We start from the raw sequence: 27623 nt of genomic DNA on the forward strand, positions 1-27623 counted from the left end.
TTAAAAAGTGTCAACGTGGCTTGGTGCCCTGCCGTTAGCCTGTCGCTTCCAAGGATGCAAAACACATTTAACTTCTCCCGTAACATTCGTTTTTCAATGTGTGCTTGTTGCGATGGTCTCGCTTGAATCCACGTTTTTGCTCTCCGCCCCATGCTGGACCACAAGCGTCGTGTGAGCGCGAGGTCTAGCATGCGTTTGAGCATGGCGGGGGGGGGGTCTGGCATGAGGTCAACAGCAATATCGACGACTCCTGCAAAATCATTTAAAGAACCATCCTGAAATAGAGTGTAGACTCGCACGTCAATAATAATTAGAAGTTAAATTTACTTTGATCACGATATAAATGGTGAGAGTTTATTTAAATTTGTATTTCAATGCAACAAACACAATTACGTGAATGTCTACAATTCGTGGCTAAAATGTACTCGCAGTACTTAAATAATTATTTTGGGATATTTCAAGAGATAATATTTGGTAATAAAACACAAAACGGATTGGCACTTGTTTCTATTGCAAAAATGTTGCGGGATCGATGTTGTCCCAAAAACAAACAAAAAAATGTGTGTTGTATAATTGCGCGAAAACCATTTGCAGGCACCATCACGAACAACGTCTACCACCTAAACAAAGTCTCACGTGCAAGCATGATTTGACAGTTATAGCAAGTTTAATCATCTCTGCGAAATAAATAAAACACGTACACACTTGTTCCTCGGCCACAATGAGTGTTAACGCATTTATATATAAATATGCTCGGCTGCACATTTTGGGTAAGCACACATTATACAGCATTATTAATAAATAAGTACCAGAGCTTTAAAATTATATATTTTTTGTTCCAATGCATTATTAACAACATTTTTACAACCTGTGAACGTCTCTACATGCCGTTTGATTTGTGCTCATTTTTGTATAAACGTTTTCTTCCTGGCATAATGAAAACATTGCGCCCATACCGACTTGTTATGTACAATTAATACAGCCTGCGTGCTGTATATAATTGAACCTTATAGCGGGGACCCCGGGGTCCCGAATAAACGGAAGTCAAAATCGTCATTAAATTTAATTCATTTTTGGCGGCTCCGTCCCACCGCGCACATCAACGCCGCGACCCGCCTGGCGCGGTTCGTTCTGTTGTGTCGTGCCGTGTCCACGCGCTGCAGCAGTAGCAGCGAGAACGAATGCGCAGAAGAAACAAAACTTTTAAACTTTGATGTTAGAGCTCGTGGAGAGGAATAGATCGCCGTGTCGTTCGCTTATGGGCCCCCGGGGTCCCGCCATAAGGTTCAAGTGTGTGTGTGTGGTGATGGGGTTTCTTTGTCCTGGTCTCGATTGCCTGCCCAGGTGCAGTAATTTTAGTTGCGGGCCGATGGCGTCGTTTCCGTGAGGACAAGAAATGCCTTTTACCCCACGCGTGCCTCGCACTGCACCCTACCCCAGTGGACATTGCGAATAAAACATTGCGGGGCAAAATACCCTCGCCGAGATGCATGTGCAGTTGTGTCTTTAAAAGTTACATGTTAATGCATTGTGACGACACCATGTAGATTTGCACGGCGTCTCTCGCTCAAAGACGCTGCACAAAAACGGGGGGGGGGGGGGGGGCCTTTTGCAGAGAGGAGTCGAGGAAGGTCGCCAGTGTCTGAGGTGTGGGGAGGGAACAGCAGAGTGACCTCACACAGTGACAGGACACGTGCGTTAGTACAGCGGTGTTGGAGACGGTACGTTAGTGGAGACTGTAAGTTAATACAGCGGTGTTGGAGACTGTAAGTTAGTACAGCGGTTTTTTCGGTAAAGTAACGTAGGTAAAAAAAAAAATAACAAATGAAAACTAAATTAAATCACGACGTTTCGGGCGCAAACACTTAAAGCGTTTGTGCTTTCACTACGTTTTCCCCACCCGAAGAAGGACGCTTGTGTTGCACCCGAAACCTCGTGATTTAATTTAGTTGTTTTCATTTATTTTATTTATTTTTTACCTACGTGCTTTACCCACAAACCCAAAGAGTATGAATCCTTGCAGTCACGAAAGCTTCAAATCTAGAATTAGTACAGTGGTGTTGGAGACGGTGGTAGAAGGCCCAAATTTACCAAAGGGCTAAATAATTGACGCAATAAAATCACCGAACGAGCACGCGTTAGAATTATTTTGTGTAAACGCGTTAGCAACACGGAATTTACACGAATCTTAAAACAGAGCTGTTAAAATATGTGGCCTTTAAATAGACAAATATAGTAGGCAAAGTTTCGGAAATGGCTTTTCTTCATGGCACGTAAAATATAAAATATTCTATGTGCTACGAAGGGCCAGTGCCCGAAACGTTGTCTACATATTTTCTCTTTTAAGGCCACAGTGTTATAGGCAGACGTGTTGGGCTTTTTGTTGAGCACCAGTGCCAACAACAGCAGTAACATCGCCAGTGTCATAATAATTTGTTTAAAGCGGTAGTGACACTTTCTCAATGGGGACACTGAGCTACAAATGGACTTCGGCCTGCTTGGGTGATCCCAGGTGTCCAGGGCAGTTCCTGTGTCTCACGTCACCACGTGCAGACAGCCGACTCAAATCAAGACACACGCGTGTCCTTGCCCGGGTGGGGGGCGTGCGTCATGGAGAGACATCGCTTCCTGTTGGTTCAAGTAGCGCTCTGTACGACTAATTAATTAGCGTTCTTTTTTTGCGTTCGATAGAGTCGTGAAAGCACTCTCTACGTCACATGGAACGCGTTTCGTAATCATCAGGCGCATGCAGCGGGACATTATTTGCATCCGAGTTGCTGAAGCGGGATAGTCTGTCTGTGAACGCCACCTGGGCAGTTCACCAGCACTGCGGTCCAAGAAAGCCTGACACTGCTGATGAGACGAGAACTGCTGAAACCGGTCCAGATGTTCTGTTAAAATAATTCCTGCTGAAATTATATCTGCGCTCCCAGAAGGCTGTGCGGTTGATAAGATGCGTAAGATACGTTGACTTTTTACACGCCAAGACATAAGGGACACGTGTATTGCCTGCTTCAACTAAACTATTGAATTTACCGGGTGAAGCCCACGCAGCTATTAGCTATGTTTCAGAGGAGTCTGTGACCAATTAATACTGACGCTGGTACTCTGCTTGGCTAGAATGTTGAGTACATAGATGTACTCAGTCAAGGTAATGAAGCATACATCTATGTGTCGATGTGTGTGTGTGCGTTTTAAAAGCATACACCATGTGACGCTGTTGCGTTGGCAGTGGTGCATACGCACAATCACACTCAGGTTCGTCATAAACACCGCCATAAAGTGGACAACTACACATGTATATATAATAGGCGACGTTTCGGTCAGTAGTCCTCCTTCAAAGCAGAGATAGAGATATCAGACTAACAGTTGGAGGCTGCACTCTTTGCCCATGGGAACTCGTGCACCCGTCATAGTTCAATCATTCATAATAAAGGTTTTTTGGGTGAGATCGCGTTATTTAAAAATGTGTCGCAAACCTCCACCACCCGACACGGCCAATCAGTATAAAATGTGTCACGTTAACAAAATGCCAATTACTTCTTCAGCCCACCGGTGTTTGTTTGAAGAGTGAATCCACAAAATTTAGAATTTGAGTAGTACGACGTTTCGCTCTTCAAACACACCGGTGGGCTGAAGAAGTAACTCATTGGCGTTTTGTCAACGTGACACATTTTTTACTGATTGGCCGTATCGGGTGGTGGAGGGTTGCGACACATTCATAATAACGCGATCTCACCCAAAAACTTTCATTATGAATAATAACTGCTCGCGAAAGCCTACGAGTTCAATAATTGTCTGAAGTGCTGTACAATCGTTAATGTGTCAGGTGACACCGTAACATAACGCTTGCGCTTTAAAAAATCATCAAGTACCGTACAGCGACGAACAGCCCCGAGACGAGGAAAGGTCATCATTTAAGTGATTCACGTTTAAACAATCGATGTTCTTTGTCGATGTCTGCTTAGACACGCATGAGCCTATAGGAACACTGCTTCCTGCCTGAAAGATCAATGTTCCAAAGTAACGATACAATATTATCATACATTACACCATTATACACATTGCGCTTCGTAACATCATTATAATGTACACATATACACACACACACAAAGTTGCAAATAGTTTGAAACTTCGAGGCATTGTTAGCCGCCACACACCATCAATATAATCGACCAATAAAATACACAAATACCTTTGATGCAACGCTCCTCATTCATTTGAACTGGTGACCTCTGTGGAAAATATCATAAACTATCCGGGCTGACAAGTCTAAACCACGTGACCATCACACACACGGGTCGTGTGGAGCCAACGAGGCAGCAGCGCAAGTGAATTCACGCACCAAGTTAAACTACAACAATAAACAACAATCAGCAACAACAATCGTCTTTGCGTTTATATGGCGCAAGCTTCGGCACCGCCCAGCGCCTTTAAAATCGCATCCCATCCCAGCCGTGCCAATGGCACCCCCAGTGGCAGCTCTCCCTGTGCACGGGGCCTGCACGTGGGCAATCATTGTGCCACTACCGGGCCACGTTTTCTGCCGCGCGTAATCCCAATTTAAGTAATTTGCGTTGTAAAACAATAACTTTGTAATTTCGCAAATATGCCGCATGACGCCGGCACACAATTTGCTGCTCTTTTTGAATGCTGTCACGACTAGTTATATCTGTAGGTCACGTGTGGTGGGGTCAAATGTGGGTTACCCCCAACCTCTTCCTAAGATGTTTGCCAAGCGTGGAAGAGTAGGCCAAACTCTAGAGCTCCCTCTCGTGGTATGGGCCAGCCGGGCACTGGTGGATATAGGGAGCTAGAGTTGGTGCTTCACACATTGGTGCGAAACACCATCCATATAATAAAGATATTTTGGGTTAGAGCAAGTACATATCTAAATGTGTCGTTAAACCCGCCACCACCCGACACAGCCAACTAGTAAAGGTTGTCACGTCAAATGAACATGACAATTCGTCACAAATCTGGCTGTCGCCTGATGAAGCTAGTTGTAATTACTGGCAAAACGTCGTACTCTGATTGTAAATGTTGTGGCTTGGCTCTCCAACACACCGGTGTGCTGTACTAGTGACGAATTGGCCACGTTCTGTTGACGTGACAACCCTTACTAGTTGGCTGTGTCGGGTGGTGGCGGGTCTAACGACACATTTAGATATTTACGGGATCTAACCCAAAAAGCTGTATTATGGATAAATACGTTTGTTGGTGTTTTGAGAGCCCCCGTTGTTGTCTTCACACTCTTCTAACAATCATGGACTCGGAGCGCTCAAAGTAATCTTCCTTTTATCTACTAGTGTAATACAATGGTAAGATAATTTGTATTGTGATGGGGTTTTTGTTTACACATTCCCGGGGATTTCTTAGAATAGTCTGGCGAAATAATTACACTAATAGGAGCGTACGTTGAAAAGTTAGAGCGATATTAAATGAACCGCGTCCGTCTTCTGTCTTCGTTACTCACACCTCGTGGGTGTCGCTACCCATGAGAAGCCTTCCGAGCATCTTCCTCCACCGTTTCAACTCAATGTTTATCTGTCACGCGGAAGAATACGTTTCAAAAAAATACCCCTTTCGGCCCACAGCAGCAGCCCCGAACCACCTGGTGAGTGTTGGGACGGACAGGAGCCCAGCCAGCAGCCAGCCAGGAAAACTCAAGGCGTAGATGATTTGTAACAGGAAGTGTGCGTCATTGGACGACAGTCTAAATAAAGATTCGGATTATTCTGACGAATCCTCCTGCTCCTCGGGCATTACGGCGGCAGCGATGGTGGCGAGCGCGTGGGACGAGCTATCGTGCAGCTTCCGCACGTGCTTCTTGAGGTCGAAGTTGCGACAGAAGCCCTTGCCGCAGAAGGAGCACGTGAAGGGCTTGGTCTCCGTGTGCGTGTGCATGTGGAACGTGAGGTTGTACACCTGGTGGAACGCCTTGCTGCACACCTTGCACTTGAACTGCTTGTCGCCGCTGTGCGTCAGCTTGTGGTTCTTGTAGTTGCCTGGGAGCGAGCGTAGCAGCAGCAGCAGCAGTGAGGTAGGTGGGAGACAAGGCACACGGCTGGTGGTTAATGAACGATACCCTAACGCAGAGTTCCCCACTGCAAGGCTCACGACAAAACACACAGCACGTGACAACACCCCCATAGTAGTCGCTCTGTCAAACTCCCAATGGCTTCAAGCAATGTGTGGCGGCCTTCACGCCGGCGTGAAGGCCGCCACACATTGGCGCGTCATTGTTTTACGCCGTGCGTGGTCAGCCGCGCGTGGTTAGCCATACATAGCCTACGTAGTTAGCCGTACGTGGTTAGCCGTGCGTGGTTAGCCATGCGTGGTTAGCCATACATAGCCTACGTAGTTAGCCGTACGTGGTTAGGCGTACGTAGTTAGCCGTGCGTGGTTAGCCATGCGTGGTTAGCCATACATAGCCTACGTAGTTAGCCGTACGTAGTTAGCCGTGCGTGGTTAGCCATGCGTGGTTAGCCATACATAGCCTACGTAGTTAGCCGTACGTGGTTAGGCGTACGTAGTTAGCCGTGCGTGGTTAGCCATGCGTGGTTAGCCATACATAGTTAGCCTACGTAGTTAGCCGTGCGTGGTTAGCCGTACATAGTTAGCAGCGCGTGGTTAGCCGCGCGTGGTTAGCCGTGCGTGGTTAGCCGTACGTAGTTAGCCGTGCGTGGTTAGCCGTACGTAGTTAGCCGTGCGTGGTTAGCCATGCGTGGTTAGCCATACATAGTTAGCCTACGTAGTTAGCCGTGCGTGGTTAGCCGTACATAGTTAGCAGCGCGTGGTTAGCCGCGCGTGGTTAGCCGTACATAGTTAGCCGTACGTAGTTAGCAGCGCGTGGTTAGCCGTACATAGTTAGCCGTGCATAGTTAGCCGCGCGTGGTTAGCCGTACATAGTTATCAGCGCGTGGTTGGCCGTACATAGTTAGCCGTGCATAGTTAGCCGTATGTGGTTAGCCGTGCATAGTTAGCCGTACGTGGTTAGCCGTACGTGGTTAGCCGTGCGTAGTTAGCCGTGCGTGGTTAGCCGCGCGTGGTTAGCCGTACGTGGTTAGCCGTACGTGGTTAGCCGTACATAGTTAGCCGTACGTGGTTAGCCGTACGTGGTTAGCGGTACATAGTTAGCCGTACGTGGTTAGCCGTACGTGGTTAGCGGTACATAGTTAGCCGTACGTGGTTAGCCGTACGTGGTTAGCCGCGCGTGGTTAGCCGTACGTGGTTAGCCGTACGTGGTTAGCCGTACATAGTTAGCCGTACGTAGTTAGCCGTACGTGGTTAGCCGAGCGTGGTTAGCCATACGTGGTTAGCCGTACGTGGTTAGCCGCGCGTGGTTAGCCGCGCGTGGTTAGCCGTGCGTGGTTAGCCGTACGTGGTTAGCCGAGCGTGGTTAGCCGCGCGTGGTTAGCCGTGCGTGGTTAGCCGTACGTGGTTAGCCGAGCGTGGTTAGCCGCGCGTGGTTAGCCGTGCGTGGTTAGCCGTACGTGGTTAGCCGAGCGTGGTTAGCCGTACGTGGTTAGCCGAGCGTGGTTAGCCGCGCGTGGTTAGCCAAGCGTGGTTAGCCGTGCTAATCGGAGGTGCGGGGGGGGAAACAATCTGGTAATGTGGTTCGCAATTTTCTTATCTAGGATTGTATATCCATAATAGAGGTTTTTTGTGGTTAGATTGCGTAAACATAAAAATGTTTATCGTTAAACCCGCTACCGCCCGACACGGCCAATTACTTTGTTTGTATGAAGGTTTGTCACGTAAACAGAACATGCCAATTCGTTACTGTTACAACACGCCGCCGGGTGTGTGTTGGAGAGCAGGATTTGTCACTTGCATGAATGATCCTGTTATATACAGTCTAATTATAATTATTAATGGACAAATACGAAAGGCGAAGTTCTGATCCACAGCTGAGCTCCGAGGGTGTCAGTGACCGCCGCGTGATGCGGCCAGACACACGAAGTTGTCACACACGGCTCAGGTGCCCATACATTGTCGTTTTTCAGCCAACTCGCTTGCACATTGAAAGGGAAGCAGCGACTTGTTCACAATGTCGTTGGACGTTTCACTGGGGAATACGCCCAGCATGATCAGCCGTTAAAGAAGATCTCTCGAGCTCAGTGCGAGCGCTTCTTCATACCGGTGCTAAAGTCGGCGCCTGTACGCCACCAGATCGACCGTGCACGTGAACCGGTTGAACAATGAACAGTTAATTGCTCTTAACTGAATGCTTTCGTGACTTCAGGAATTCATATTCTTGGGTCTTTCGGTAAAGTCACGTAGGTAGGTTCAAAGAATATAACAAAAAATAACAAAAAAACGACGACGTTTCAATTGCAACACAAGCGTTCGTCATCTTCATTCTGATCACCATCTTTCTGATTGATTGCTATGGATTTGATATTGACTGTCGATTACAATAGGGATCTTTGGCCAATGTCAAGTTTAATACTGGTAGGAACCGTAGTGGACTGGAAGCCCAACCGGGATTAATTCACAGGAGGCAGGGGATTAATTGTGTATGTCTGTGGATGTCTGTCCACGTGTATCCGGACACCCGGATAAAATGGGAGGGGTGGAGCTGGGTGGAGAGGGGCTGGGTGAGGAGGGTGGAGAGGGGCTGGGGAGGGTGGGGAGGGGCTGGGTGGGGAGGGTGGGGAGGGGCTGGGTGGGGAGGGGGGGGCTGGGTGGGGGGTGGGAGGGGTGGGGCTGGGTAGGGAGGGGCTGGTCACCCCGTGGTGCCCTTATAAAACTCAACGTTTAACCTACTCACGCCGGCTTGTGCCCGCCCTCACAGTCGGGCATATTTGTGGAACACACCACGTGGTGCCGCCGTTGACCCTGGCCATTGACCGAGCAACCCAACGTTCCTACCAGCTCCCTCCGCAGGAATGTGTTTACTAATTCGTGGCTTCATTGTGCAAGGGAAACAAAGTGCCCGGAGCAGACCTACCACGTGTTGGAGGAACGCTCAAACCTCAAGAATCCATTGCTGCGCTGCTATCTTCTGGCCACCTCGCAGCTCAAATCTGCTCGCCCGCCGTAGGCCGTGCGGGCAGTCGTCTCCCGTCCAGGAGGTACCGAACAGACGGAACCTCGCGTCGCTTCCGAATTCTCACGAGGGTGTGCGTGTCTAGACTATGAGTGTCTCCAGGAGCCTTCCATAACCTCATTGCGTTGGCTGAGTGGTAAACCAGACGGGTCTCCCGGGACTGCTTTGCCCTTGTCAAGGAGAGCGCTCAACCGGTTCAATAGGGAGCTTGCAATTGAATGCCCCTTTAGGCGGATCGTGAGCTACTCCATCGCTGTGTCAATATCAAGGCTGGGTGAAGGCACCCCCCCTCCCCCCATCACCGCCACGCCGCCTCCTGGCGGTGAGCCCTGCTCGGCCATACTTCACCACGCTGGTCTCGTGCGGGCCGGCCCACACGTCGCTCGCCACTGACGTTCGCCGCTGCCAGGGAATCGAACACCGGAGTGCGGCTAACTGCTGCACCACCGCTCCCCCTCCTCCCCATATACAGGAGCACCGGTGAACTAGAAACCCCCCCCCCACACACACAAAGTGCTCCCCCTGGGGGGGGGGTGGACACTGGGGGGGAGGGGGTGGACACTGGAGGGGGGGTGGACGCTGGGGGGGGGGGTGGACACTGGGGGGGGGGTGGACACGGGGGGGGGTGGACACGGGGGGGGGGGTAAGCACCCCCGGACCCCATTGCGCGGATGACGTCGAGGCCCCCAGCCGGGCGAGACGCGAGATGACCTCACGATGACCTCACGATGACCTCACAAAGACCTCACGATGACCTCACAAAGACCTCACGATGACCTCACGATGACCTCACAATGACCTCACGATGACCTCACAATGACCTCACGATGACCTCACGATGATCTCAAGCGATCCGCCACCGCCGCGTCGCTGGCGGTGTGTGGTTCACGGGGTTCTCCGTGCACCACACACCTTGCGTGGAGGTCAGCAACGCACAGAGTGCAACGTGTCTCTGTCCATTGCTGCATTGGTGGAAGGGGGGGGGTGCTTTACCCGCCCGCGAGGAGATGATGAGTGGGGAGTCGAGGTACATGGACGGGAACTTGGAGTCGCGTAAACGAACTTGGGGTGGAGGTGGTGGTGCATTGCTTAGCGCAGCCCCGCGCAATGAACCTTGGTCACCCGAGTTGGAGTCTCAACCACGGACAAACGCCGGCAGTGCGAGGCGTCTCTTGGGCCCCCTTCTCCATCCGGCACCGACCAGTGTGGTAAAATACTGTACTGTAAAATACTGTACTGTAAAATACTGTACTGTACAATACTGTACTGTCATCTCACGGCCAGGAGATGGCAGTAGTGTACAGACAGTGGGATTAATCTCCATCTGTTTCCATCTACACGGCGACTGAATGTTACCCTCCCAGGCCCCGTCGGACGCGTGGATTTTCTCCCTGCTACGTGGTATAAAACGCTCACTTCGTGGCCAAGCAAGCCAATGTAGGACCGCAGAGCGTGGGAAACTCTTGATGATGCCCCTCCCCGCCAGCCCTTTAGTGGCTCCCGCACCTCCGACCCGGAGGAAATCTGCACGCGCGTTACAGGATCTTCTACCTCTTGTGACGTCTAACACGACGACGAGGTGGCGGAGGAGGAGAGGGAACTCACCTTTCTGATGGAAGCCCTTTCCGCAGAACTCGCACACGAAGGGCTTGTACCCCGAGTGGATGCGGATGTGCGTGTTGAGCGTGGAGCTCCTGTTGAAGGCCTTCCCGCAGTGCTGACACTTGTGTGGCTTCTCCTTCACACGCCAAGAGAGAGAGAGACACAATACAAAGATCCCCCGTGTAGCCTCGACACACTGTTGGGGGCAAGTGCTACCAGCGAGTAGCAGCACCTATGAAGGCCGGCATCACGCTCGGCCTCATTTGACTCGCCAGTGGCGACAGCTAACTAAGACACACACGCACACACGGTCTCACGTCTCACTCTCATCTTACTCAGGAAAAGCGTGACTTTTCTGCTGAATGTGTTGTTCATGAGTTCCAAACATAAGGCACGGTTCCTTCCTAAATAATGTGCAAGATGCATCTCAGCTGTGAGCCATCAATTATACAACCGCTCGTCGTGTGCTGTTCGTCGCAGCAAAGTTGACTCATTAATGTTTGCTTCAAGTTGGGCTCAAAACACGTTGGTAATTAATGTAACAGACCAAGATGCCCGCTCCAGCCTTGTGCACATGGCAAGTGCTGTCAACGTGCGCCTAGAAAGGCCGGGACTGCTACACGAGGGGGTTGGTGTGGACAGCCACGCCCGGACGCCTTTGTCTCCCCAGTGCTGATGTTTACATCGCTGCACCACGTACTTGATTTGCGGCCGAATCGACCTGGGGGATGAGACCCCAAACCGGTCCAGAGAATCGTCCCTGTCCTTGGTGACTGCGAGTCGAACCCGGGTCGCCAGGGTTCGTAGCGCAGCGCGGTCGCCGCTCCACGACCGCATCATTCACACAAACACACGCAGACTTCGCTGGTCGAGATCGTGTGCGGCTTTTATTGATCATAAACTGTTGCAGCCAATCGCAATTAAATTCACTCATCGTCAGGCATGGGCAATCCACTGCTGGATGACTGCCTCCCCATGCCGTGTGGTGATCGGGGGTTGTTCTAACCATACTTCACCCCGCTGGTCATTGCGGGTTGGTGGGAGTGGCAGTACCGGTTCAGACACCACTCGCTGCCACTGATGTTAGCCGTGTCCCGGGAGTCGCACTCAGGTCCCCGCTGTTCATACTTTACGCAGTGCGCTAACCACTGCGCCACCCCTCCCTTGTGAGGTGTATCGGAGTGGTGGTGAGAGGTGCTCGCTAACACCCATTTAGAATCATGCGGCTGAAGGGTGAATCTTCCTCCGCATGTATACGTATGGGGGTGTACATCGACTCGCCCTCAAATGAGTAGCTGCTGCGGTGTGTAAACATCGCCACTGGGGAGACAAAGGCGGCCGGGCGTGGTGCTGGCCACTCACCTTCTCGTGTGCCGTGTCGGCCTTCATAGGTGCTGCTCGCTAACAGCACTTGCCCCTACAGTCTGTTAAAGCTATACGGGGGAGCTTTGTCTTTATCTTTGAAAGTGTGAACACGTGAGTGTGTACACGTGTGTGTACACGTGTGTGTGCTGTAATGTATATGTGTACACGTGTGTGTGTACACGTGTGTGTGTGTGAACACGTGTGTGTGCTGTATGTATATGTGTACACGTGTGTGTGTGTACACGTGTGTGTACACGTGTGTGTGCACACGTGTGTGTGAGTGAACACGTGTGTGTGCTGTATGTATGTGTACACGTGTGTGTGTGTACACGTGTGTGTACACGTGTGTGTGAACACGTGTATGTGCTATATGTATATGTGTACACGTGTGTGTGCTGAACTTATGTGTACATGCATGTTTGTGCAGAATGTATATGGGTACACGTGTGTGTGTGAGCTGTATGTATATGTGTACACATGTGTGTGTGTACACGTGTGTGTGTGCTGTATGTATATGTGCACACGTGTGTGTGGGTACTATGTATATGTGTGTTGTATATCGTACTGGATACGCAATGGTTAGCACGCTGCGCTACGAACCCGGCCACCCGAGTTCAATTCCCGATCACGATCAATAAAAGCCGCTTATTTGAACCGGTCCTGAGCCTACCCTAGGTCGACTCAGCCTGAAGTGCGCACCTGGTGCGGTCTGTGAACATCGTCACGAGGGAGACAAAGGCGGCCGGGCGTGGTGCTGGCCACCCACCCCCTCGTGTGCCACAGTGCCGACCTTCGTAGGTGCTACTCGCTAACAGCACTTGCCCCGACAGTCTGTACCAGGCTACACGGGGGATCTTTGCCGTTGTGTGCTTGTGATTACTAACAGTACTTGCTGCAAGCGTGTAACACGCTGGACTTTCATAACGCGGTGTGTAGCTGCCGCCGTGAGAAGAAATGAACATCCCGACGTTTTGAGTAGGTAACCTTTCTAAATGTATCACGTAGTTCACTATTTCGTGTGCGTGTCGTGCCGTTGATGCGTGCTCGCGAATATAATCGCGACGGGGAGGAGGGGCGACGCCGCTGTGGTTAGCGTCGTGCGTGCTGTAGATGCTGGACCCGACGACGCGAGTTCAACTCTCGACCCACGGCGAGTGACCTCTGTACCGAAGGCCCTGGCTATCCCATCCCATGTCACTTGTTGTGTTGAGGAGGTGAAGGGTTATATGGAAAGACTCTACTTAATATAGTGCTTAGCCTCTCAAAAGCTATTGCGATTGTAATAACACGTTCAAAATTACTTTCATTTACGTGAATACATGCAAGTGAATACGTTAAGTAAGAAAACTAAAAAAATGTAAAACATGTGTTGGTTAAATAATCAGCATATTCTACTATGCTTATAGCCTTTTAAAAATACATGACGATTGTAATTAAATACATAAAACATAAACTTTTATTCTATATGAATACGTGAAATTAATGATAGTGAAATCAAACAAATGTGTTTAAACATGTGTTTGTTAAACATGTTCAGAATTCCCTCATCTCGTCGTGTCCGGGCGATCGACCCCCGCGTGGGGCATCTGACGCTGCCCGGGCCGTGAGCCAGCGACCCACCACGTGGCTACCCACGTGGCGACCCACGGTGACTACCCACCACGTGGCTACCCACGGTGACTACCCACCACGTGACTACCCACCACGTGGCTACCCACGGTGACTACCCACCACGTGACTACCCACGTGGCGACCCACGGTGACTACCCACCACGTGGCTACCCACGTGGCGATCCACGGTGGCTACCCACGGTGACTACCCACCACGCGGCGACCCACGGTGACTACCCACCACGTGGCTACCCACGGTGACTACCCACCACGTGGCTACCCACGGTGACTACCCACCACGTGGCTACCCACGTGGCGACCCACGGTGACTAGCCACCACGTGGCTACCCACGTGGCGACCCACGGTGACTAGCCACCACGTGGCTACCCACGTGGCGACCCACGGTGACTACCCACCACGGTGGCCTCTCTCGGTGCCATCGAGGGGCTCCAGACGTCGACGTGAAGAACATACGCGGTCGATTCTAAACGAAACTAATTGTTTCATTTCACCAGGCAGGGCCCACTGAGCTATAGACTCTTATTCAGAAGCGACTTGGCACTCACAAATGATAGCCCAACGAAGTGGCTCATCATCATCGCGTGGACATTTAAAGCAGCCAAACACTCTAAGCGCGTGATGTTGATTCTAAATGTGGAGGGGAAAACCAGAGGACCCGGAGAAAAATCCACACGACCACGGGGAGAGAGAACCCATGACCTTCTGTATACCAGGGAGGTAGTTAACATCTCGCAACGTAGAGACATTCAGACACCACATTATGACGAGTGACGACAGACACCGTGATATGTTTCATTGTTCTCGCTTCGTGTCTGCAGCTTTTGAAGGACGCTCAATTTTATTCGGAGCGTGACGCTGAAGCCGATAAAAAGCGGCCCAAGCGCAGCGCGCTAACCACGACGCTACCACTCATTCCACACAAAGACAAATATCCCCCGTGTAGCCTTGACAGACTGTAGGGGCAAGTGCTGTTAGCGAGCACCTATGGAGGCCACTGACACACACACAGTGACACACACACACTGACACACACTGACACACACAGTGACACACACAGTGACACACACACTGACACACACAGTGACACACACAGTGACACACACATGTGGGGCGCGCACCTGCGTGTGGATGATCTTGTGTCTGCACAGCGTGCTCGCCTGGCGGAAGCCCTTGCCGCAAACCTTGCACACGAAGGGCCGTGCGCCCGTATGCACGGGCATGTGCCTCGTGAGGTTGTACTGCGCGCTGAAGACCTGCGCGCGTCACACAAAGACAACGATCCCCCGTGTCGCCTTTAGACAGGGCTGGTGGTATCTTGATTTGAAGCTTTCGTGACTGCAGGAATCCATACTCTTTGGTTCTTTCGGTAAAGTCACGTAGGTGATCACCTGATGACGGGTAGATGTTAATACCAAATACCCACTCCCCCATATGGCCTTTAACAGACTGTTGGGGCAAGTGCTGTTCAGCGAGTTCCGGTGAAGCCAGGAACGGCACACGTAGAGGTGGGTGGCCAGCACACGTTAGTACACGCACACACACGCACACACGGAAGTGCACGCACACACGATAGTACACGCACACACACGCACACACGGAAGTGCACGCACACACGTTAGTACACACACACGTTAGTACACGCACACACACGCACACACGGAAGTGCACGCACACACGATAGTACACGCACACACGTTAGTACACACACACACACACACGTTAGTACACGCACACACACGCACACACGGAAGTGCACGCACACACACGCACACACGTTAGTATAAGCACACACGGTAGTGCACGCACACACGGTAGTACACGCACACACGTTAGTACACGCACACACGGTAGTACACGCACACACGTTAGTACACGCATACACACGCACACACGTTAGTACACGCACACACACGCACACACGTTAGTACACGCACACACACGCACACACGTTAGTACACACAGATCAATTTCGATTTAAAGCTTTCGTGACTACACACAGATAGACTATGGTGTAGAGAGGGAGAGAATGTGACACAGATAGACTACGGTGTAGAGAGAGAGAGACAATGTGACACAGATAGACTACGGTGTAGAGAGAGACAATGTGACACAGATAGACTACGGTGTAGAGAGACAATGTGACACAGATAGACAACGGTGTAGAGAGAATGTGACACAGATAGACTACGGTGTAGAGAGAGAGAGACAATGTGACACAGATAGACTACGGTGTAGAGAGAATGTGACACAGATAGACTACGGTGTAGAGAGAGAGGCAATGTGACACAGATAGACTACGGTGTAGAGAGAGAGACAATGTGACACAAATAGACTACGGTGTAGAGAGAGACAATGTGACACAGATAGACTACGGTGTAGAGAGAGACAATGTGACACAGATAGACTACGGTGTAGAGAGAGAGAGACAATGTGACACAGATAGACTACGGTGTAGAGAGAGAGACAATGTGACACAGATAGACAACGGTGTAGAGAGAGAAAATGTGACACAGATAGACTACGGTGTAGACAGAGAGAATGTGACACAGATAGACTACGGTGTAGAGAGAGACAATGTGACACAGATAGACTACGGTGTAGAGAGAATGTGACACAGATAGACTACGGTGTAGAGAGAATGTGACACAGATAGACTACGGTGTAGAGAGAGACAATGTGACACAGATAGACAACGGTGTAGAGAGAGACAATGTGACACAGATAGACTACGGTGTAGAGACAATGTGACACAGATAGACTACGGTGTAGAGAGAGAGAGAGAGACAATGTGACACAGATAGACTACGGTGTAGAGAGAATGTGACACAGATAGACTACGGTGTAGAGAGAGACAATGTGACACAGATAGACTACGGTGTAGAGACAATGTAACACAGAGAGACTACGGTGTAAAGAGAATGTGACACAGATAGACTACGGTGTAGAGAGAGAGAGAGAGACAATGTGACACAGATAGACTACGGTGTAGAGAGAATGTGACACAGATAGACTACGGTGTAGAGAGAGACAATGTGACACAGATAGACTACGGTGTAGAGAGAGACAATGTGACACAGATAGACTACGGTGTAGAGAGAGACAATGTGACACAGATAGACTACGGTGTAGAGAGAGACAATGTGACACAGATAGACTACGGTGTAGAGAGAGAGAGACAATGTGACACAGATAGACTACGGTGTAGAGAGAGAGACAATGTGACACAGATAGACAACGGTGTAGAGAGAGACAATGTGACACAGATAGACTACGGTGTAGACAGAGAGAATGTGACACAGATAGACTACGGTGTAGAGAGAGACAATGTGACACAGATAGACTACGGTGTAGAGAGAGAGAGAGACAATGTGACACAGATAGACTACGGTGTAGAGAGAATGTGACACAGATAGACTACGGTGTAGAGAGAGACAATGTGACACAGATAGACAACGGTGTAGAGAGAGACAATGTGACACAGATAGACTACGGTGTAGAGACAATGTGACACAGATAGACTACGGTGTAGAGAGAGAGAGAGAGACAATGTGACACAGATAGACTACGGTGTAGAGAGAATGTGACACAGATAGACTACGGTGTAGAGAGAGACAATGTGACACAGATAGACTACGGTGTAGAGACAATGTAACACAGAGAGACTACGGTGTAAAGAGAATGTGACACAGATAGACTACGGTGTAGAGAGAGAGAGAGAGACAATGTGACACAGATAGACTACGGTGTAGAGAGAATGTGACACAGATAGACTACGGTGTAGAGAGAGACAATGTGACACAGATAGACTACGGTGTAGAGAGAGACAATGTGACACAGATAGACTACGGTGTAGAGAGAGACAATGTGACACAGATAGACTACGGTGTAGAGAGAGACAATGTGACACAGATAGACTACGGTGTAGAGAGAGAGAATGTGACACAGATAGACTACGGTGTAGAGAGAGAGAGAGAATGTGACACAGATAGACTACGGTGTAGAGAGAGAGAGAGACAATGTGACACAGATAGACTACGGTGTAGAGAGAGAGAATGTGACACAGATAGACTACAGTGTAGAGAGAGAGAATGTGACACAGATAGACTACGGTGTAGAGAGAGAGAGACAATGTGACACAGATAGACTACGGTGTAGAGAGAGAGAATGTGACACAGATAGACTACGGTGTAGAGAGAGACAATGTAACACAGATAGACTACGGTGTAGAGAGAGAGAGACAATGTGACACAGATAGACTACGGTGTAGAGACAATGTGACACAGATAGACTACGGTGTAGAGACAATGTGACACAGATAGACTACGGTGTAGAGAGAGAGAGAGAATGTGACACAGATAGACTACGGTGTAGAGAGAGAGAGAATGGGACACAGATAGACTACGGTGTAGAGAGAGAGAGAGAATGGGGCACAGATAGACAACGGTGTAGAGAGAGACAATGTGACACAGATAGACTACGGTGTAGAGAGAGAGAGACAATGTGACACAGATAGACTACGGTGTAGAGAGAATGTGACACAGATAGACTACGGTGTAGAGAGAGACAATGTGACACAGATAGACTACGGTGTAGACAGAGACAATGTGACACAGATAGACTACGGTGTAGAGAGAGAGAGACAATGTGACACAGATAGACTACGGTGTAGAGAGAATGTGACACAGATAGACTACGGTGTAGAGAGAGACAATGTGACACAGATAGACTACGGTGTAGAGAGAGAGAGACAATGTGACACAGATAGACTACGGTGTAGAGAGAGAGAGACAATGTGACACAGATAGACTACGGTGTAGAGAGAGAGAGAATGTGACACAGATAGACTACGGTGTAGAGACAATGTGACACAGATAGACTACGGTGTAGAGAGAGACAATGTGACACAGATAGACTACGGTGTAGAGACAGAGAAAGACAATGTGACACAGATAGACTACGGTGTAGAGACAATGTGACACAGATAGACTACGGTGTAGAGAGAGAGAGAGACAATGTGACACAGATAGACTACGGTGTAGAGAGAGAATGTGACACAGATAGACTACGGTGTAGAGAGAGACAGAATGTGACACAGATAGACTACGGTGTAGAGAGAGAGGCAATGTGACACAGATAGACTACGGTGTAGAGAGAGACAATGTGACACAGATAGACTACGGTCTCGAGAGAATGTGACACAGATAGACTACGGTGTAGAGAGAGACAATGTGACACAGATAGACTACGGTGTAGAGAGTGAGAATGAGACACAGATAGACTACGGTGTAGAGAGAGACAATGTGACACAGATAGACTACGGTGTAGAGAGAGAGAGAGAGAATGTGACACAGATAGACTACGGTGTAGAGAGAGAGAGACAATGTGACACAGATAGACTACGGTGTAAAGACAATGTGACACAGATAGACTACGGTGTAGAGAGAGAGAGAAAGTGACACAGATAGACTACAGTGTAGAGAGAGAGAGAATGAGAGCAGATCTCTCTAAGTAGACAGCAGAGATCTCTATGTAGAGGGCAGATCTCTCTAAGTAGAGAGCAGAGATCTCTATGTAGAGAGCAGAGCTAAGTCACGCGGTTAGCGCGCTGCGCTTTGAAGAAGGCGACCCAAGTTAGATCCTGCAACTAAAGATCTTTGGTTTTAGTGGACGGTTAGCGACAGTATATTTACATTTTGGTATAAAATTGCCACGTGGCCTAACACCAGAATTGAACACGGATCCTTCCAATGGTTTACAAAAGGTCACCTGTTAAGTTAAAGGGCCGATATTTTATCATTTCAAGCGTCACAGCAATACATTTAGAGTTTACTAGTAACACTATAAGAAGTATACAAAATAACAACAATACACGGTTATTAGTTACATTAAATTGTAAATAAATTATAATGAAGCTGAGGTCACTGGGTTTATAGCCACAGCTCCAACTGTATGTTAGAGTACGGGCAATACATTTGTAGCTACTTTTTACATAGATGATGCCCAATAATAATACCATTGATAATAATGCTATGAAGTGCAAGAGAATGTTCATTTGAATCAATGTTGACGGTAAGATTGGTGAACGTGTAAAGGGTGGACGTTGTGTGGCGTCGGAGGAATCTTGGGTAATTACACCTCCACCTGGGAATGTGTGAATAGCCGAGTGTGTTCACAGGTAACGCGCTGCACGCTGTCAATACCCAGGTGTCTTCACAGGTAACACACAGCACACTGTCAATACCCAGGTGTGTTCACAGGTAACACACTGCACACTCTGAATACCCAGGTGTGTTCACAGGCAACACACTGCACACTGTAAATACTCAAGTGTGTTCACAGGTAACGCGCTGCACGCTGTCAATACCCAGGTGTGTTCACAGGTAACGCACTGCACTCTGTCAATACCCAAGTGTGTTCACAGGTAACACACTGCACACTGTCAATACTCAAGTGTGTTCACAGGTAATGCACTGCACACTGTCAATACCCAGGTGTGTTCACAGGTAACGCACTGCACTCTGTCAATACCCAAGTGTGTTCACAGGTAACACACTGCACACTGTCAATACTCAAGTGTGTTCACAGGTAATGCACTGCACACTGTCAATACCCAGGTGTGTTCACAGGTAACGCACTGCACTCTGTCAATACCCAAGTGTGTTCACAGGTAACACACTGCACACTGTCAATACCCAGGTGTGTTCACAGGTAACACACAGCCCACTGTGAATACCCCAGTGTGTTCACAGGTAACACACTGCACACTGTCAATACTCAAATGTGTTCACAGATAACACACAGCACACTTTGAATACCCCAGTGTGTTCACAGGTAACGCACTGCACACTGTCAATACCCAGGTGTGTTCACAGGTAACGCACTGCACTCTGTCAATACCCAAGTGTGTTCACAGGTAACACACTGCACACTGTCAATACTCAAGTGTGTTCACAGGTAATGCACTGCACACTGTCAATACCCAGGTGTGTTCACAGGTAACGCACTGCACTCTGTCAATACCCAGGTGTGTTCACAGGTAATGCACTGCACACTGTCAATACCCAGGTGTGTTCACAGGTAACGCACTGCACACTGTCAATACCCAGGTGTGTTCACAGGTAACGCACTGCACTCTGTCAATACCCAAGTGTGTTCACAGGTAACACACTGCACACTGTCAATACTCAAGTGTGTTCACAGGTAATGCACTGCATACTGTCAATACCCAAGTGTGTTCACAGGTAACACACTGCACACTGTCAATACCCAGGTGTGTTCACAGGTAACACACAGCACACTGTGAATACCCCAGTGTGTTCACAGGTAACACACTGCACACTGTCAATACTCAAATGTGTTCACAGGTAACACACAGCACACTTTGAATACCCCAGTGTGTTCACAGGTAACGCACTGCACACTGTCAATACCCAGGTGTGTTCACAGGTAACGCACTGCACACTGTCAATACCCAGGTGTGTTCACAGGTAACGCACTGCACTCTGTCAATACCCAAGTGTGTTCACAGGTAACACACTGCACACTGTCAATACTCAAGTGTGTTCACAGGTAACACACCGCACACTTTTAATACCCAAGTGTGTTCACAGGTAACACACAGCACACTTTGAATACCCAAGTGTGTTCACAGGTAACACACCGCACACTGTGAATACCCAAGTGTGTTCACAGGTAACACACCGCACACTGTGAATACCCAAGTGTGTTCACAGGTAACACACCGCACACTGTGAATACCCAAGTGTGTTCACAGGTAACACACCGCATACTGTCAATACACAGGTGTGTTCACAGGTAACGCACCGCACACTGTCAATACCCAGGTGTGTTCACAGGTAACGCACTGCACTCTGTCAATACCCAGGTGTGTGTGTAGTGAGTCGCTACACGATGCCTGTTCATAGCTTAGAGGCTGACGGTAGATGGATCGCGGCTAGGTGACAGCTCCTCAAGTGAACTCGGTGAGTGTGCACGTTCACGGGTAAACATCGCTCTTATCAGCATTAACGTTACACTTCACCAAATGCAAAGATACCCCGTATAGTCTCAACAGACTGTTGGGGCAAGTGCTTTTAGCGAGCACCTATGAAGGCCGGCACGGTACGCGAGGGGGTGGGTGGCCAGCACCACGCCCGGCCGCCTTTGTCTCCCCAGTGGCGATGTTTACTACACGCCGCACCAGGTACTCGTTTGAGGCTGAGTCGACCTAGGGGAGGCCCAGGTCCTGCACCACCACCACCACAAGCACGAGCAGCATGCCCACCTCCCGCATCGGGCACGTGCTGTCGTGGACGGGACACGTGGACGACAGACTTTACCCTAGTGCAGCCCTTTGGTCAAATCCACTGCTGGATGATGGTTTCCCTCACCCCGAGTGGGGGAGGAGGGAGGGGTATTTGACCATACTTCACCACACTGGTTCGGTGAAGGCGACGAGCGAGTTCCACTTAAGTGGGAGCTTCGTAGTAAAGTTATTTCTGTCTGCGGGTTCTCATTGTATACATCACGTGGTGTGTTCATTGTTGTTATTATGGTTAAGATCGTGTGATGTGTTTCATCAGCGGTTGTTAAACCACCATGGTTTAGTAAACAGTCTAGGAACGGAAATTGTACATTATGTATAATCCCTCTATATTGTTTCAGTATGTGTATATATTTTACACAATACATTGACTTTTAATACGAAACGCGGTAAATACTTTGCTGACAGGATCTCTCTCCAAATGATAACCCATATAAACACACACTGTCACATTCACACATTATGTATGTCTCAATATATACCAGTCTCTCCACGTGCATTAAATGACTCGGGAGTAATATTTGCAAGTGATTCTTAGTAGTTAGGATAATGTGCATTTGGCGCACTGCGTAGAGTGACGCGGAATTGGAATTAATCGAAACATGACAATGCGTATTTTGTTTAAGTTGAGGTTACTCAATGATAGTTAAATTAACACCGCTATATCGAAAGCCGCATTCCCGTACAAAACAAAGTCGACGCTGGGCAGCGCATCTCTGCTATGAAGACGCAGAGCCATTGCCTAAAACGTCGGATATTACATATATACAGCACATGTTATATAGCAGTAAACAGATGCTGTACATTTTGTTTGTGATATCACTGTTAAGGCAGCGGCATCGCCAACGAATCACTATGAGACACGTGGTGGTCCTTCTGGGAGTGTCATGCGATAATAACGCAATTGGGTGATGTTAATTGCAAAGGCAAGCATCAATTAGCCTTCTCACAATGAACGTGAGAGCATCTTCGTCATATTCCCATAGCGTGATATATGCACATAGCACGTAGTACACCTGATTGTCATACAAACAACATATACACATCGATGCACGAACCGCAATCCGTATTATAACAATCAGAATGAACACTCACTGCGCATGCATCATCGCAGGATTAATCACAACCATTGTCAGTGCAGTATAATGTATATACACCACAATGGCATTATATTTCGTGATAAACTGACTTTGAGCAAACTTAACTCGGATAAAGATATTGGTAAGTGATAAATATATTGTTTCGCCAACATATATCATGCACTATATGTACACAAACAGATATAAACACAAAACGACACACATCTAGTGAATTAGAGCCACTAACAGCCAAATAGAGCGATCCAAAGAGCTGTTAGCGAGCACCCGTTAAAGACGAACACGCCTTTTTGTCTGTGTGTGTATACACTACATATATGTTTATGTCTTACAGCGGTCAGCGCTACGCTGCGCTATTGTCACCCGGGTTCGATTCCCGCTCACGCACAACGCCCAGCGACGATGATCTGAACCGGTCCTGGGCATCCCCCCTAGGTCGACTCGGCCTCTAAATGGTGCCGGCCTTCATAGCTGCTGCTCGCCAACAGCACTTGCCCCTACAGTCTGTTACAGGCTACACGGGGTGCCTTTGTCTGTGTGTGTGTCTGTGTGTGTGCAGACGCACAGACACAGACGCACACAGACATACACACACAGACACACACACACAGACACACACACACAGACACACACAGCGCACGCTCATTGCCGGGTTGTTGTTGTTGTTGACTTGCCCAGCTCGCGGCACGGATCAAAGAGTCGCGTGTGTGTCTGGTGTGACACACACACACATATATGTGTGTGTGTCTGGTGTGACACACACACATATATGTGTGTGTGTCTGGTGTGACACATATGTGTGTGTCACACACACACACACATATATGTGTGTGTGTCTGGTGTGACAAACGCAGCTGTATCTCTACATCTATCAGCATGTGCCGTTCTCTAGGCACAGCCGAAGGCTTCAGTGACGACGTTGCAGGCACTTGCAGGTCGCTTTTAAAGCCTGGGGTCACCCCCCCCCAGGTCGAAAGTATCAAAACTTCCTCGACGGATACACGGCTGGGGGTCACGGCTTGCGAACACACACAACACACACAACACACACAACACACACAAGTGACGGATTTGCATTGCCATCAATATGCAGCTTCGTGCAATATGTGGGGTGCAGTAGCTACTGGTTGCAGCATAGCAAGTGTACTTACCGGTTAGGGTGTAAAGGAATACGCGAGGCGTGACATTACGGTATATCCAATGCACACGCGGCTGTTATAATTATACATAGGTTGATCCATTTATAGACACCCCACTCATAATGTAACGTCTCTCTGGCTTTCTTCTCAACGGGTGACGAATACCGTGAAAGCGATGGTTCGGCACGTTACAGAAAGGAGGAGGGTCACGAGGCATGTGGGAGACGCGTCGAGGATTTGCAATCCAAAATATTGGTTCCACTTACAATGTCTCCTTGTTATTGTGGTAGGGTATATATAAATGGATCACTCCGAATTTCTGTAATACATTTGCAGTAACGAAGTGAGTTGAATGCGTCTGCAAGTAATCCGTTACTACACAAACACAATGTGCAATTACTCACTACAAGGCGGCAATGCTATTTATAGTTTCAATACATCTGTAGTTAATAACGTAACAGTAACACGACGTATTGTGACTAGTTACATGAGCATGCTGCATTTCTAGTTACGAGTTAAATTACAGAAATACATCTCTGGCTACTAGTTAGATGCCTGCGCTACATCTCTTGTTCCCACTTACATTACCATAATAGACCGCTAGTTACTACTTACGTGACCCTAACACTTCTGCCGTCACGAGTTTCGTTTCATCTCCGCGTCTCTCGTCTCCGTGACCGCGCCTGCCGTGGCCGTGCCCTCTGTGCAGGTGAGTACATGGTGTGAGAGTACGCGGGGTGAGAGTACGTGGGGTGAGAGTACGTGGGGTGAGAGTACGTGGGGTGAGAGTACGTGGGGTGAGAGTACGTGGGGTGAGAGTACACTGAGTGAGAGTACGTGGGGTGAGAGTACGCGGGGTGAGAGTACGTGGGGTGAGAGTACGTGGTGTGAGAGTACGTGGGGTGAGAGTACGCGGGGTGAGAGTACGCGGGGTGAGAGTACGTGGTGTGAGGGTACGCGGGGCGAGAGTACGCGGGGTGAGAGTACGCGGTGTGAGAGTACGTGGGGTGAGTGTACGTGGGGTGGGAGTACGTGGGGTGAGAGTACGTGGGGTGAGAGTACGTGGGGTGAGAGTACACTGAGTGAGAGTACGTGGGGTGAGAGTACACTGAGTGAGAGTACGTGGGGTGAGAGTACGTGGGGTGAGAGTACGTGGGGTGAGAGTACACTGAGTGAGAGTACGCGGAGTGAGAGTACGTGGGGTGAGAGTGCACTGAGTGAGAGTACGTGGGGTGAGAGTACGTGGGGTGAGAGTACGTGGGGTGAGAGTACACTGAGTGAGAGTACGCGGAGTGAGAGTACGTGGCGTGAGGGTACGCTGGGTGAGAGTACGCGGGGTGAGAGTACGCTGAGTGAGAGTACGCTGAGTGAGAGTACGCTGAGTGAGAGTGAGCTGAGTGAGAGTACGTGGTGTGAGAGTACGTGGGGTGAGAGTACGTGGGGTGAGAGTACGCGGGGTGAGTGTACGTGGGGTGAGAGTACGTGGGGTGAGAGTACGTGGGGTGAGAGTACGCTAAGTGAGAGTACGCCGAGTGAGAGTATGCTGAGTGAGAGTACGCGGGGTGAGAGTACGTGGGGTGAGAGTACGTGGTGTGAGAGTACGTGGGGTGAGAGTACGCTAAGTGAGAGTACGCTGAGTGAGAGTACGCTGAGTGAGAGTACGTGGCGTGAGAGTACACGGGGTGAGAGTACGCGGGGTGAGAGTACGCTGAGTGAGAGTACGCAGGGTGAGAGTACGCGGGGTGAGAGTACGCAGTATGAGAGTACGCAGGGTGAGAGTACGCTGAGTGAGAGTACGCAGGGTGAGAGTACGTGGGGTGAGTACGCGGGGTGAGAGTACGTGGGGTGAGAGTACGTGGGGTGAGAGTACGCGGGGTGAGAGTATGAGGTGAGCGTGGTTGGTGGTGAATTTGAATGCCCGTGCGTACTTCCGTTACCACGGAGGAAGAGTTCTCATCATCATCAACAACAACCGCCATGCCGAGCGAGATGACCGGACATCGCGTTACCTTGCCACAGAGGTCGCACGCGAACAGCTTGCTCCTGTCGCTGCTCTGCTTGCTCGACTCCGTCTTGCCCGAGACGCTTCTGACGCCGCTGGCGGCGGCGGTGGCGAATGCCTCCCCAGGGGAGGGCCTCTTCCCGGGGCCGACGCCCCGGGACTGCAGCCCGCACGACAGGGACTCGAACCCGGGGGCCTGCGCCTTGTCGGCTCCAGTCTGGATCGCGTCCCCGGCTCCATGAGCCTTGGTCTTCTCCACCCACTGTCGATGCTGATGCTGCTGCTGCTTTTGCTGCTGCTTTTGCTGCTGCTGATGATGGTTATGATGATGCTGCTGCTGCTGGTGGTGATGGTGGTGCTGCTGCTGTTGTTGTTGGACTTTCGTCTGAACGTGCAAGGCTCTGGTGGCGTCGGCCGCTGGGACAGGCGCGGCCGTGGAGCAGAGGCGAGCGCCGCGTGGGCCCGCGGGGGTCTGCGGGACAGCCGCCGGAGCAGTCTCGGCATGCTGGCCGAAGCAAGAGTTGAGGGCGTAGAAAGTCCTCGCCGTGTGCTGCAGGTGCTGCAGGTGCTCCACAAAGGCTGGGCGCACCACCTGGTGGTGATGGTGGTGGTTGGTGGTGGTGGTGCCGTTCTGCTGGCCGTTGGCGCACTGCAACGCGTGGTCCACAAGCGAGCCGGCCCTGGCGAGAAGCTTCCCACCAGACAGACACACGGGACCGCAGGACGCGTACGGCTGGTGGTGCTGCTGCTGGTGGTGCTGGTGGTGGTGGTGCTGGTGGCTGTTGTCGTGGTGTTTGCCGCCCGGCACCGCGTACTTCCACAAGTCGGGGCAGGCCGCGCATCCCACGGGGAAGGCGCAGGGCAAGGGGGGCGCCAGGGGCCCCGCGGGGAGTTTCGAAGCAGCGTCCGAAGTGTCCGCCATGATCCGTTCGATGGAGAAGGTGAGCGCTTTGTTGTTGGCCATGGCTGAGGGCCCCGCTGAGCTGCCCGCCCGTGGTGGCGTGCCAGGGGAGGTGGCCGCAGCGTGGACGCGGCGGGCCGCTGGCTCGGCCGCCTCTCCTCCTCCTCGACGCCCGCGACGCCGTGCGAGGCGCTTCCTCAACTTCAGCTCTTCCGTGCACAAAGCAGAGGGCGGTGGGGGTCACGGCTCGGTCAGCACGGGGTCACGGCTCAGCCTGGCACGGGGTCACGGCTCGGTCTGGCACGGGGTCACGGCTCGGTCTGGCACGGGGTCACGGCTCAGCCTGGCACGAGGTCACGGCTCGGTCAGCACGGGGTCACGGCTCGGTCTGGCACGGGGTCACGGCTCGGTCTGGCACGGAGACAGCGAGAGACGCCACCTCCGGGTGACACAAGAGACACAGTCAGAATATTTATACAGGGAGGAATCCGATGAGCTGTAAAGCT

At 50.3% G+C, this 27623-nt stretch overlaps 1 protein-coding gene across 1 annotated transcript; it reads right to left on the reverse strand.

Annotated features, from left to right (window-relative positions):
• Positions 1–535: 535 nt before the first annotated feature.
• On the reverse strand, positions 536–27623 carry FEZF1 (FEZ family zinc finger 1). The gene is made up of 4 exons (XM_032963131.2): positions 26224–27623; positions 14774–14908; positions 10661–10793; positions 536–6008 (listed from the first exon to the last, which is right to left on the reverse strand). The coding sequence occupies exons 1-4, from the start codon at positions 27178–27180 to the stop codon at positions 5734–5736; spliced, it is 1500 nt and encodes a 499-aa protein (XP_032819022.1). The 5' UTR covers positions 27181–27623; the 3' UTR covers positions 536–5733.

The sequence above is a fragment of the Petromyzon marinus genome, chromosome 30 (genome assembly GCF_048934315.1).
Source record: "Petromyzon marinus isolate PM22_M1 ecotype Great Lakes invasive population chromosome 30, UKy_Petmar_22M1.pri1.0, whole genome shotgun sequence".
NCBI classification, from domain to species: domain Eukaryota; kingdom Metazoa; phylum Chordata; class Hyperoartia; order Petromyzontiformes; family Petromyzontidae; genus Petromyzon; species Petromyzon marinus.